Here is a 14901-nt window from a genome sequence, read left to right on the forward strand (position 1 = left end):
TGCCTTCCATATCTATTGAACCTGAGAAATTAAAGATTAGCTGTAAATACATTTGCATGGTATTAAAATTATCCACATGAGCTTATTAAAGAACAAAAAGCAAAAAATACACATCTTCTTTCCAGTATGCACACAGACAAATCTCTCACACATGCATACAGAATGATATGCATACCACATTACATTGTCTTAACTGTGAATTTTTATTACTTCATCCATTGTAAAGCGTATGCATAAAGGTAGATTTCCTGCAAGGACTGCAAGACAAAATTATAAAATCAACACAGAACGAAAGGGTTCTTTTCTTCTCCCTCCTTCTGCCCTATTTAAATTTAATCCTGATGCTATCCTCTGGCAAAGTACCGTTAACTCTAATTCCAAAGCAGAGTACATTTTCACCACCTTGTGTAAGTGCTGCCCGCTTACAGAGCTCTACTTCAGCCCAGGGAACGAGTGGTTTCTCAAAGCTGCAAGGTTGTGTCATATCCAGTTATAGGAAGACAGACACACAGATGAAAGTAATTTCAACTCTAAAAAGCAATTTAAAATAACTACAAAACTGAACTCTACTGTTAACGTTGGGTTTTGCACTCTTCTTGATTAAGCAATGGAGACCAAGTAATAAGAGGACAAGTATTAAGTTGGAGCATCAACTTTGCATAACACAAAGACCGAAGCATGGGCTCTCAAGGGCTTTAATCAGCCGACTGTGAAGCAATCTTCCAACAGTGTAGAGCAAATATTGAAGCTCCCTTATTATTCTGTCTTCCAGCTGCCAGTATAACTGAAGCTCAAGCCACACAAATGTGAGAGACGTTACTGGATCCTGCAGCATTAATCTAGAATGAGCCTCCAGCTACTTTAACAAAGCCAAGAGGGAGACTGGCCTGCAAGGAGCGCAAGGTAACTTGTGTGAAACAGCACTAATGAAATGCTTTTCTGAAAATCACCAGCTCCAGAGAGATCCGCCCCAGCCATCCTTCTAAAAATGGCACTTCTTCAGTTTCAATCGCTTTTAGTCTGATTCTGAGAGATGCTCCCAAATCTGCCCATTTGAATTCTGCAAGAATCAGGCTCCCACTTGCAAATTATTCTAGCATAGTAAATACCAGTCAGCTGGACCAACTATCAAAGGTCAAAATTTTTTGCAGAACATTCCTACTTGTATTGTTAAACTCTACACTGGAAAAACAGGAGGTTAACATGGTTCTGTACACCACCTATCACGAATATTTGGCTTTGGTGGAAAAGACTTCATTTCTGATGGGAGATACAGTCTATACTCAGTATGGCAAACATAATCTCCCTTTTCTACTAAGGTGGTAAAATAACAATTACTGGGGGACAAATGTTCTTTTTAGAAAATGAATCTGAGCAAAACATAATAAAATCAGGAAAAAACTTTTAAGAGAGTATGGTACCAATGAAGCATACTGGTAAGACTGTAAAGGTCTATGGGTGACAACAACGTTTTCCACCATTTCTTTCCTACTGTGGCGCATCTCTCACATTCAACAAAGTTTACAACTCCGAGTCTGCAACCACAGCACAGGCACTAGTAAGTATTAGAGAGTGCAGCCAAGAGGACTACACCTAGTCGCTCAGCACACGTATCTCTGAACATCAAATCACCGCTCTGAATGCTTCGAGGTACACTTCAGCAGTTTCATTAGCATAACTTAGGCACTACATAAATGCATAATCACTATTTTACTTCCCTCAAGGAAAACAGTCCTCCTACCTCTGTTTCATAGCATATAAACCCCTGCATAATTAACAAGATGAATTTTATTACAATATAAAAATCGAGCCATTGTTACATAAATCCTATAACATATTATTATTAAAATATTGAAACATTGACACTTTAATTCATAATTAGGTATTTCTTAGTAGCAAAAAAATAGTGCCAACACACAGTGCTAGAAAATGTAGAAGTAGGGCTTAATTTCAAGCCATTTAATTGACTTGGCAAGAATTTTGTGTTAAAACAGAAATTAATTTCACTTAATAATACAGTGCATTGTATAATTAGAATACAGGAAAAACAATTGAACAAAATCAAGTTTGCCTTTAAAAAAAGGCAATCAAACTTTACTGTGCCCTCTCCACAAATGATAACGTTTCTGATGTCACAACTATGTTCACACTTATTATCTTACCATCTAGATCACTCTCAAACGTTTCTGCTGATATCCAGTCAGTAGCTGGTCCAGTACCATTAACAGTCAAGGCCGCTACTCGGAAGCTGTATTCTGTACCTCGCTCAAGACCTAAGAGACAAAGAGTATCCAAGATACCAATAGAGGAATTCCAGCTGTGAGCACAGGAATCACAGTTCCTAATTTAAATACAGGTATAACCTGAGAGTAAAAAGCCCTTCACCCCTCCACTGCCACTTGAGCACAATGTGAGGTCAGGAATGGAAACAGCACTACCCACAGCGCAGGTCTGGTAAGGAAGCTGACACCAATTAGGATGTAACAGCTAAACTGTGACCAGAGTCACCCAGGGCTGACACACACTACAGACGGTCCCTGCGGACACTGGAAGAGCCTGTGAGGTACTCTTTGCAGCCAGCTTTAATTTCTGGCTATTAATTAGTTTTACATACAGAACCACCCACATACATAACTAAACCTAGGTGCAGAGTACAGACAGAAAGTGACTGAACTGGGCAAACAGTTTGTCTACTGTATATAAGAGTGTATAATCAAAGCAGTATGAAAATGCACTCAAAGTTTGATATATGGAACTTCTTAAACAGGCTTTGTTGGTGGCAAAAATATACTCTAGTTACAGGCACTTATCAACTCCTACTCTGTGAAAGTTCCAGTTTTCTCACGGTTTCTCACTTTGAGTCATAGCTGGAGTTTCTGAGAACAAATCAAAACATCTTGTTAAAAAGTCCATATTCATTTTTTAGAGAGGCACAATTTCTTCCCTTTAGAGCAACTGCTCATTTACACAGATTGAAGAAATGAACAAAATGTAGTCTTGCTCCTGTTCTCATGTACTGTTCTGCTAAACAAAATTCTAGTTCTGGTAACAATATATAATTTATACTAAGTCATGTAAGACTGGATTTTTAAAGTACAAAATAAGAAATGGATAAATTACATTCATGCCAGAAAGAGGAAAAAGGCTGATGTCAGTGAAATTAGGTGGGATGATCTGCACAGATGCCTGAGGTAGGAAGTTCATAGGACTCTTGAGCTGGGCTTGCTGGCAAGTGTTGCAAGCCAGAGCACACCTACATTATATCCACATGCAAACAGCTGAGTCTGCCAAACACCCAGACAGACTGCATTTCTTTGGCATCCTCCTTCTTCTCCATACGTTTATTTCTGGCATTCAGGCAGACACATTGAGCTCAGGACCATATTCTCCATGCAACCCCTATGCCTTTTATAAAGGTTTAAAAAGGACTCATCCAGTCCACTTAGAAAATCAATGGAAAATGTAGGGCAAGAAAACAGGTCACTAGACTTTGGTTACGAATAGCCAACCCACACTACCTCAAAACCTCCAAACACTCATTTTAAGTGTTTCTTTTTTTTTTTTTCCCCCAAGGCAAGAACACTGCATAAACATGTGTCTCATCCTCAGCCTCCTAAAAGCATCTAAAAACCCCCTTCTGATAAGAAAGCCTGCAAATAATAGCTCACCTTCAATTAGTTGAAAAAGCTGGGTCCCACCAATGCTTTCTGTTACATCACTCTTGCGGGACATTTTACGGTAGCGAATTTTGTAGCCGGTGATTTGTCCACTGTGCGTCCCTGCAGGAGGTGGCTGCCAGTGTAGCATGATGCTCTGTGGAAGGCAGGTCATTACAAAGTCATCGCCTCCCACACAGAGAGAGAAAATAATCTAGTGCTCGTACTTCATGAAAGAAGACAAAAACATGCATACAGAAAACACTGCATTTTCATATAGTACAGCATAGGCTATATTTAAAAGTAAAGAACCTATGATTCAGCAGCAGCCCAGGTCACCTCAAATCACTTTGATCCTGTTAGACCTTCTGAATCCAATTTCACAAATGGCTTCTTAGGTTTCCCTTTCATTTTCTTCAGGTTATCTTGGGATATGGTTTACTTGAGGATCCAGCTTTAAGAACCAGTATTTCCTTTAAAAGGTACATGCTATCTGAACTATTGCTTAAGTGCATGAAGTTACTTATTTTTAATCATACAGGCAGTAGAAGGTGGTATTTGGAAAAGAGTTTTTAAAAAAGGCTTTAAAAAAATATCCAATCATAATCACTAAAGTCATAATGACTAAGTATGTAATTTTCTCTTGTGAAGTGCCCAGGACACTACAAATGTGTGCGCACACTGTAAATAGCAGTTATTCAACAGGAATACATTCAAGCTTCAGTGCTTCAGGCTTCTGTGCCTGATTAAGCCTCTTTTATAATTAGCCTCCATGCTTTGGTGCATTGTTACTGCCTTCACTGCATTCCATTATGTAACACAACTGGATTGGAGTTTCTAATGCTTTGAGCCCCAGTTGGACAACTCATACACAAATAGCTGAAAAGCAGCCCGGTAGAAAAAAAAGACCCAAAGCAGCTCTAAAATTTGATCGATCTAACACCCACCAACCTTTTATTTACCCATTATGAACAGGAAATTCTTAACATCTTACCTTGGAATTCCGTACCTCCAGTGTTAGATTTTGTGGTGGAGCACTGGGGACTAGAAACATTAAAGGCATTACAACTCCAAAATGTCCATATACTGTATAAAAACCTGTATTTCCATACACAACTACTCTCTGCTATCGTTCATTATGAAAGCACAAACCATTCTGGTTTAAGACATGTTATAAACTAACTACAAAATTCTACCAGAGGTACCTTATGACATACAGTAACGGGCTTAGGAAGTTTATGTACTTCCATCACAAAGAACATACTTGCTTTTTATTCAGGTCTTTACTCATCACAGGTATCTAACCAAAAATGTTTTATATTTAAAGGTAGTTCCCATAAATTCTAAGGAAAAAGATCACATTCTATACTTTTCAAAACCAATTCTTTAATTTACATGCTTGATTCTGGGAACTCACATTTAAAATTCTAGCCATGGTTTCCGTTACCGTGATTTTCTGTAACAGGAAAGCCTCAACAGACAACACGTCTCTGAAGAGCAAAGACAGTTTTTACTTTTAAACTTCCACTTGTTGTTAGCTCTTTACTAGCTGTAGCAACTTGCTGGTCATGACCGTGAAACTCTATTAGGCAAAAAGACAATGTAAGAGAGAACCTGAGACCCAGAAGAATCCTCACTGCGGCACTTCAGACTTACAAACGTTATCTCAAAGGGAGCGATAAGGGTCCCTGACAGGAAGGTGAGGCTCCAGCAAAGCACAAGGACACGGAAAGAGCACAACAGCAGTAAAGATTGTTCCGGCCTGAATAATGTATTTTTCAAGTAACTCACACCAGCCACCACAATACCTAAGAAAACCCTCCTGAGTGCATAAGGTGAAAGTAGCCCTGTGGTAAGTGAAAGGCACACTAGGGAGTGGTTAAAAAAATACCCCTCTTCCACTATCCCACAACAGAAATGAAGACAACAAGGATTTGTTTTTTATTCTCTCTTGCCAACTGAACTGAGTCTGAAATCACTAGAATTAGGGATTAAGTGCTATGTGCTTTAAAAAGCAACACAGATTAAGAGGGGGAAATGAAATGAAACTAAGCTTTTTTTGCTGTTTGTTTTATGCAGTTGGTGTCTACTCGCAGAACAACTTTAAAAAAAAGTCATGGGTTTCACAAGAAGTGATTAAAAATTAATGCATATATATTGCAAACTTGGTGAAAGACAATCAGCAGGACACAGGAAAGGATACATCCATGTAAATATACTCATATACACATATCTTGCCACGTGCACAGTTCATTTTATGTCAAAGTAAGCTCAGACTCAGACCAGATTAAGAATTTAACCAGACCAACAAATAAAATGGATTTCCTATGGACCGATACTCCACGCTTTGACAGGAAAGGCACAGCCTAGTCCAGTAAGTCGTGCAGTAACCGCCCAGGCAGCAGGAGCACGACATGCTGCTGGTTCAGAGCCTGCAAAGACCAGCTGGGAAGGGAAATGCCCTCGATCGGGGTGTGATGCAGAGATTACATTTCTAGCTGTGATACATGATCGCTTCCTGTAGATCAGGAAGACCATGAGAGAGGAGCAATCCTCATGAGCAGCACTTAAACCTTGGTTCAAAATGTAATACCTGACGAGATATCCTGCAACAAACCACTGTAACAGATTAGGAGCAGAAACCTACATAAAAATGCAGAAGCTTGTTAAATAGAAGCCAAAGGAAGCTTAGATAGGAATCCCTGCAAGAAACATGGAGATTGCTTACAGACACTACAATAAGAAAATAGAAGAAGGAAATGTGCATCATTCATCTGAAAGGATTTGAGAAGGGGGAGAACAGCATGGTTAAGCAGCAGGGTTATAAGACTGTAAGAAGCAAGATGACATCCTTCAGAAAAGTTTTAGAAAATACATTTCTGTAGGTTGTGAAAATGTAAGTTGGGCCAGAAAACTTCAGGAAAACTTGAAAATGACATTACAACTACTAATAAGTTATTCTTCAAACAAATAAGGAACTGGAAGCCCTTTAGAGAAACTGTAGAGTTAGCAAATGGCCAGGGTATGACAGAAAAAGATACGGCCACACAACTATCTTCTTTACATTTGTACTGAGTGAAAGGAAGAGGAGAGGCTTCCATGAGACCCTTTACAAGGGACTTACGGGATCTCTCAAACTGAAACATGACTATAAGGGATTACGGAAGAGTCAGACATAATGAACAGCAGCATGTTGGCAGGGTTAGATGCTATTCATCCAGGATTTCTCAAGGAATTTGGGAATGAAGTGGTTGCATGACTTGTATGTAACCTTTCACAAGCTACCTTGACGCTGTGAGATGGCAAATTTGATGCCAGTATTTCAAAGGGGTTCCACTTGAGAAACTTCAAGTAGTAATTCAGAAATCTGTATTAGGCAAATAAACTGAAGCTACAATAAAGCATGAAATTAATAGATGCATGGAGTAATAGTATGTATTTATCACTTTTTAAAGGGAAATCCTGCATTGCAAACCTGCCAGAGAGCTCTTAAGAAACAAAGCAACAAGTGGATAAAAGTTCTTGTCTGAGCAAACAACTGGTTAAAAGAAATGGGAGGGAAGATAGGAATATACATGGTGGGAGATGACCTGTGGAGTGCCAAGCCCCCTGTTGCTCAACACATTCACAAGTGATGAGAGAGGGATGAGCAGCAAGGTGACAAATGTTAGTAGGGACAAAATCTGATGGTAAAGAACTGCAGAAAGGCCTCAGGACATTTTACACCTGGATATTAAAGTGGCAGATGAAATTCACGATAGATAAAGTTACACACATGGGAAAAATGATCCTACCTCTACATGCAAAACGATGGCTCTAAGCAGATCGATTCCACCCAGATCCATTTACCCCAAAAATGTCTCCTCAGTGCTCAGAATGAGCCAAAAACATGAGTCAAATGCTAGTAATTGCATACTTGTACCTTGATACAATTTTAGTCTCCTCTATGTCCATTTTTGAAAGTATATAGGAGAAAAGAAACCTAGGAAAGAATTCAGAAAAGGGAACTGATGGTTGAAACAGCTTCCACAAAAGAAAAGGCTAACTATTTCTCTGACTCTGGAATCTGGAAAAGAGATGAGTAAGAATACAGCAAAGGTCTGCAAAATGAGGACTGGGGCAGACACCACTGGTAGACACCGATTATCTACTCTTTCAGGCAGTATGGCTACAGGCAACAAATGATGTATGTCAGGTATGAGGTATGATGATGAGGTATGATGTATGGCAGGTTCAAAATAGACAAAAAGGGGTGATTTTTCACAGAAAATTTATTTGTAGAATCTTTGTCCACTCAATGTGGATGATAAAAGCCTGATGTGGGTCAAAGAGGATGCCAACAGGGTTTGATGGAAGAGAAACTGAATTAGTAAATACACAGAAACCACTGCAGAATCAAGAAGTCCCCCAGAAACAAACTTTTGGACACAGAGAATTTGGGCCAGCACTTCTCTCTGCTCATCTGTTCTACTTTTGGTCACTTCTGGAAAGAGGATTCCAGACTAGGCTCACTTTTGGTCTGACTAATATATAAGCAAATTTCTCTACTAAAAAAAAAAGTTAACATTAATCATTCTACAATTTGCTTACATTATCTTTTTGTTTGACTTATAGAAAATACTGTCACCACTTCCTGCCTTCATTATTATATGCAATTGATTTAATAGTGTCTGTGTGGGAGTCCAAAGAAAGGCATGCAACATTCTCCCATATGACCACAATTAAAATAAAACCACTCCAAAAGCAAAAAGTCTTGCTCATATGTAAAAATATTACAGAACCTAAAAATTAATTTGGAGTTGCTGCATTCGACATAGTTGTTTTCCTGTTTGCTTTTAATACTTTGTAAACTCAATAACCCATGAAATAAACTACTGATGTTGAAATGAAGGACACTGTTGTTTCGTAATCAGAATACCAGACACTTTTGCAGGTATAGTAATTTTCTTTCATCCAATTTGGAAAGCCTCCAGGGGAACTTTCACCATGTATGGCCATTCGCAACAATGACGTTATTAATAAAACAGGGCAACAATGAACAAAAACCATAGAAGTCTGGTTAAAAATTCACTTAAAGGAAATTACCAGATAATTCCTGGGGGAAGAAAAAAAAAAAAAAAAGAGGAATAAAGCAGCTTACCATCTGACAACGTTTGTACGACAACATCTTGGGTTGAGACTCCAGGACCGTGTTTATTGTAAGCTACCACTCGGAAACTATACTCTGTGTATTTCTTTAATCCATTAATGGTGTAGGAAAGTCCTCCTACATCAACATCCTGTTCATAAAGAAACATACATACAAGTTCAGTATCAGGTGTGCAGCTATTATAACTAACTTAAGAATTTCAGTACAGTAATACTCAAAGTCAAAAGTAGGAAAACACCTTTCTGTAGCACCTCCAGATCAAACTCACAGTTTGTGTACAGCCAGGATTTGTAAAGATGCTAAGAGCTTGCAAGAGAAAATTCTACTGATCTGATTTAAACTATAACATGTATGTTGCTTCTGTAAATGAAAAGGGACCTGGCAAACTTGCCCATTAGTAAAAATTATTACTGTATTTTGAATAATGGGAGGCAGTACTAGAAAAGATAAAATTATCCGAGGAATACAATATTCATATTTCAAAGCAGATGTAAAAAAGTATTTTAAAAGCTAACAAAAATATTCTTCCCTTAGCTTTTAAAATTTGGAATCATACCCCCATGCAATCAGATGGGAAATTAAATGACTGGGATTAATCCGGAACATACTGGATTCTTCCAGTAGAAAATACAATCAATTAGACACTCAGCAGTATCAAAAAATACCAATCACTGGATCAAAGAACTCCAGAAGTAAAACCAAATTAAGGATCACACTAAAATCAGTAGTTAGCTTACTTTACTAAATACAGGCAGCCTATAAAAGCTATGCAAACATCCTTTACACTGTCTAAATCAGAACTGTTAAATGAGCTATTATTTGTGTTCTCCTCTAGTGATACAGACTTCCCCAAAAGCTACTTGATGCTGATGAATATCTAAATAAATCATCACCAAAAAATCGGTTTAATTCCAAGACATATATATTTCATGACAGAATTTTTATTTAAAATATTTCTGTTAGGCTAAAGGATGCAGTCTATCAGAAAAATGAACACAAGGTGTTTCTAGAAATTTAAGATAATGAAAGAAGAAAGGCTGTTAATGGCATTGCATATCACACAGGAAGAGCCAGGCTCTGTACCTGTTCAGTGTCCTGCCCCTTCTCCATGTAATAGAGCTTGTAATTCTGGATTTCTCCATTGCCAGACAACGGCGTTTCCCAGGTGACAGTTACAGAGGTGGGTGAACTGGCGTATGCTCGGATATTGGGTGCTGGACCAGGAAGCTGAACTGAAATGTAAGCATGAAACTTTGCTAGTCACCAAGCCTAACCATTAACATTCTCAGTAGCTAATTACTTTAGCGTCAACTTCACTATCAATCAACTCCAGGTAAAAGATGGGTATTTTCTCACATTTCAGCATTTCACATGGATTCACTGGGGGGTGTAAAGGTGGGACTAAATTTCTGAAAGATATCCTGCTCCCTGGGTCAGATTCCTTTTCCTGAATGATCCTAACAAATGACAGACTTTGCATTTCCTTAAAGTTTTCCTTTTTCTTTTAATCTTTCAGTTAATGACAATTTAAAAGTATTCCTCATAGAACAGAAGGTTTTGAGATTTTAATGAGGAATGTATTATCAGTTCTTCTGAACTGTGAAAAAAATATTATAAAGCACACCAACTTGGAAAATAATTTTGAAACTATGGTCTGCAAGTGCGACTTTTAAGAGTATCAACATATTCTGGGAAAGGTCATGGATGGGGAAAACAAAAACAAACAAACAAAATCGATCCCAAAGACAAGAAGACTCAAAACATCCACAGCTTACCCTCAGGCTGAGTTGCCACCTTCAGTGGTACTGAGCTCTCTCCAGGGCCATGCTTGTTCTGAGCCACAACTCGAAAGACATAAACCGTTTCTGGCATCAGGTTCTGGATCATCACTTGTGTCTCTCCAGGACGACTTGTATTTTCAACGCGTTCCCTTTAGGAAACAAAAAGGTTTGGGCGCAGAAACAATCCCTGATTAGTAAGAGGGGTTTTGAGGGGTAAATAAAGGAGTAGTTGCTACGGAGATGTATCCTGTTTGAATGTATCTAATGTGTTAATGAGGTGGTTATTTATACTGCATTGACTACACAATAAAACAATTACATGCCAAAATTGCCGGTGACTAACAGCTTCTAATTTTATAACATCTTTGAAAAAAATATGCACTGAAGTAAAAGAATAAATTATACTTGACATCACAAAATTCTAAGTAGTTTCTCTGTTATTCTTGTAACAGCATTCAATAATTCATAGTGACGTTTATCCTACTACTCTGAAGCCAGAAGAAAAAATATTTAAGCAGCATATGTAGAGTCTGGCGAGATTTAAGACATTATTGTTAATATTGTGGAGCTGCTTTTTGTGTATTTTTCAAAGCAGCTGTTTTAATGTATTCTTCTACCTCCAAACTTTACTTAGTTCCTCCCTAATATTTAGATTTTTTTAAAAACATCCACAGGCTCCGACTCGCATACACCCAGCTGTGGCATTTATGCTATTACCACACAAGTAGTGGAGTCAACAAAAGGCAGCGTCTGCCTGCATCACCGCTGCTCTCATTCAGGCTGACATGCCAGGAGAAGCCATCCCTCAGCAGCGGTTTACACTCGTAGCGTGCAGAAGCCATCCCTCAGCAGCCATCTCCGCTCGTACTGTGCTCCAGGCAGGTGAGAGGGCCTTCTGTCTGACCGGGGTGAAGGTGCTCACCTCCAGCAACGCTGAGGAGGCAGCTCCGGGCTGCTGGACCCCCCAGTTTATCTGCCGGCGCCCGAAGAAAGAGTGCGCTGGGTGGGAAGGAGCAGTTCTGTGAGGCTCAGGACAAAGGCCGATGTTTTGCACGCTGAAAGCCATAACCCAGTTGGGAGAATACACTTTGTGTGGTGAGGCAGCCAGAAGAATTATTGTCCTGTGTTTAGTGAACCCCCACTGCACCCCCCCCCTGGGGAAACCTGCTGCCTCACCCCGGTGGAAGCACAGTCTTCAGCTGAACATAGTTCAGGAAACTTGATCGGTTCTTATCAAGCTCAGGATTGAGGGGAAGATTAAAAGATTAATCATCAACTAACTACAGCCTTTATTTCCAACACACTGTTGTTGCCATGTGAACTTTCACAGAGCTACGTTTGGGTAACAACATCTACATACTCTCCTTTGAAAAGAAGCTACCTAGTCCCTGTAAATACAAGTAAAAGCTATTACAAAAGAAGAAATAAAAACCTTCCCCACTGAGAAAATAAAGGTAAAATGTGACTGCTCTGAATACAATTCTTTCCCTTTTGTCTGCTAGACTTCGTTTAGCTCTACAGTAGAGGGCAGACAATTCTCATCCTGATGATAAGCTGCTATTAAATCATTTTTAATGCAGAAGCCCAGGCAAAATTATTTCAGTCTCTCCCTTCCTACCTTCCAGCCATTATGCTTTAGTTTATATCATGGAAATATGATGCCAAAATCCTCGTTTTAAATTTATTTATTTTAAAATCAACTGGTACAGTTGACTTAACGTAACTTGGTTGAAAACATATTGAAATCCCAGTTATTTCTGAACTATTACACTGTACTTACAGAGGGAAACAATACACTTACTGTAACTAAAGATCTATTTAGACACATTTTCCAGAATATTCTCCTTCATGAAAGTTTAGCTAAAATGGCATTGCATGAACATCTTAATTTGTTTCAAATTTTTATTAATTTCCATTGTTTCATTGATTATTGACTGAGCAGTGTATTACAGCATATCTGAATTAAAAATATTTACAAAAGATTTTTCTTCTTTTAATATTTATAAGGTATTTTTTGCATGAAAGAAGCTGACGATAAAGTGAGACACACACTAAAGAAACATCAGACCCACCACAGAATGAACTGGGGGGACACAAAAAAAGATAAGTATTTTCCCGCACTAACTTTTCCAGTTAAAGCTAGTGCAAAATATTTGCTTGAAAAAGCATTTTCAAATGGATAGTTTCTTTTAAGATGTGTCTCAGATACAGTGATGGTATTTGAAAACCCAGAATAAGTGCCAGCTGATTCACAGCTGTAGAATAACAGTTGTCTCCCATCAACATGCAAAATATATTGTATTTTCTGCCTCAAGTGTAAATTCACACACTGATTTTACCTAGAAATAAAAAATTAGCAAGCTAAAGTTATTATTTAAAATTACAAAAAAGTAAAAATTATTTTAATGGAACAACAACAGTTATCACAAAATAAATAGACACGTCAAAGTACTGCAGTTTTCAGTAATGACTAGGAACTATGCCTTCCCTCACAATAGTTTCTTAAAAATATGTTGAGATTAATCTAATTAAGTGCCACATGAATCTCTCATTTATGTCCTTTCTTAGGAAGCCTTGAGCACCTTTTACGAGCTCTGATGTGTTTAGGTAGGCATAATAGGTTACAAAACAGATGGTCTATATGAATAACTATATTACCCTACAGAACATTATGACTATTCTAACTCATTCCAGTTTAATCCCCAATTAAAGAGCTTTGTAAACTGGAGTTAAGGTTTACAATAGCTATCAAGTACCTAAGGGAAAAAGCCTACAGTTCAAAACCAGAAACAAGTGTTAATCTGGAAATGTGAAGTTTAGAGTTTATATTTAAAAAACAACCTTCATGGAATGAAAAAGGGAGTATAGTCTGTGCCAGTCAGCTGTAGAGCCTGGCAGTGAGCTCTGAGAGACATTTTGACAGTGTGATTACACACAATTAAACTCCATTTTCTGTGTTTGAAGCACACTATATTGCACCATGGGTTTAATATAATTTGAATATCTCACACGTATAATTTACCATCTTGTACCAGCAACACACTAGCTATTTCTTTTATTTTTGTCCAAATCTTGAAAGTTTGGAGTTCTTCTGCCTGAGCGCTCATCTGAAGTTTCATAGACTCAAACCTCCCTTTGCCCCGCCAACACATTTGGATTTTCATACCCTTTTCAGGGGAACTGTCTTCAATTCTGAATACCTAGCGCAAGGATGAAATAACCATGGAACTATACAATCTATAAGGAAGACAGTAATTTCTATCTGATCAGATTACTTCAGTTCTTCTAGAGGTGTGACAACAAAGCCACAAGACACCCACTTCATTCATATAGAACTGCCTCGATAAAAGCCTCTCCGACATCATCAAGCCAACGCAAAGACATGCCACCAGCTGGTGACATTCTGCAGCCAGCGAAACAAGCTGCCTTCACAGCTGACTTCCATGCTTTAAAATGCTTCTCTTCCATGGATGGTTTCAGTTTCTCTGTTAAGAGTGACCTCCAAGTCTTACAGATCTTTATTCTCTCTCACTTACTCCCCCTCAGCAGACACTACATACTAACAAACCCAGCTTTAATCATTCACAAGTGATAAAAGCAACCACTACAACTTTGGCAGCAGTTGCATTTTTGCTGTAATTTCTTGTTTGCTGCTGCTTACAAATTTTCTGTAACATTCAACTTCGGGGCCAACATTTTTCTGCAAGCAGACATTGAGTTTAAAACATGAAATACATAATTCCTCTGGGGGCAGGGGCAGAAGGCACCTCTTGGCAGCTGAAGCAGTTGGTGGCATAAAGCCGACATGGGGCACAAGAAAAGACTTTCCTAGGAGCACCCCATGATTTTGGGGTGAAACCATGTTCCAGGCATCTTGCAGTCCTCTAAATAAGTTCAAAGGGCACCTCACCATGATTCTGTGTGTATCACCTTTCACTGAACAGATAAAAATAAAAGCACCATAAATCAGCAGTGGTTGAGGCAGCTGATACCTCAGGAACCACACACCTCGTGTACTGCAGAGAGATTTAAGTGCTCCTACAACTCACAATATGAAGATGACTCTCTACAGCCCTTTAAAGATGGTTTAGAGATTTCAGAATATCTAGCTAACCTATTCCATGTTACATATATTTTTTTCATTTTTCACAAGCCTGATTTAAAAGGTGAATAAATCAAATACTAGTTTGATCACTGCTCAAATACAAGCAAGGAAGAGACAACACTTAGGTTACTAAAAGGATCCAGTAAATGCATGCAATGAAAATGGTACATGTAGGCAAAATATAATAGTATGAGGAGATGGTACATATGA

At 38.5% G+C, this 14901-nt stretch overlaps 1 protein-coding gene across 9 annotated transcripts in view; it reads right to left on the minus strand.

Annotated features, from left to right (window-relative positions):
• NEO1 (neogenin 1) overlaps positions 1–14901 on the minus strand; it is a 209984-nt gene that overhangs the window by 35720 nt on the left and 159363 nt on the right. For all 9 annotated transcript variants that reach the window (XM_074917699.1, XM_074917702.1, XM_074917697.1 and 6 more), the window contains exons 9-14: positions 10581–10735; positions 9889–10037; positions 8797–8935; positions 4651–4700; positions 3669–3813; positions 2163–2273 (exon numbers count right to left, since the gene is read on the minus strand). In XM_074917699.1, coding sequence (XP_074773800.1) covers positions 2163–2273; positions 3669–3813; positions 4651–4700; positions 8797–8935; positions 9889–10037; positions 10581–10735 — 749 coding nt within the window. The remainder of the gene's footprint in view (positions 1–2162; positions 2274–3668; positions 3814–4650; positions 4701–8796; positions 8936–9888; positions 10038–10580; positions 10736–14901) is intronic.

The sequence above is a fragment of the Athene noctua genome, chromosome 13, assembly GCF_965140245.1.
Source record: "Athene noctua chromosome 13, bAthNoc1.hap1.1, whole genome shotgun sequence".
In the NCBI taxonomy this organism is placed as follows: Eukaryota; Metazoa; Chordata; class Aves; order Strigiformes; family Strigidae; genus Athene; species Athene noctua.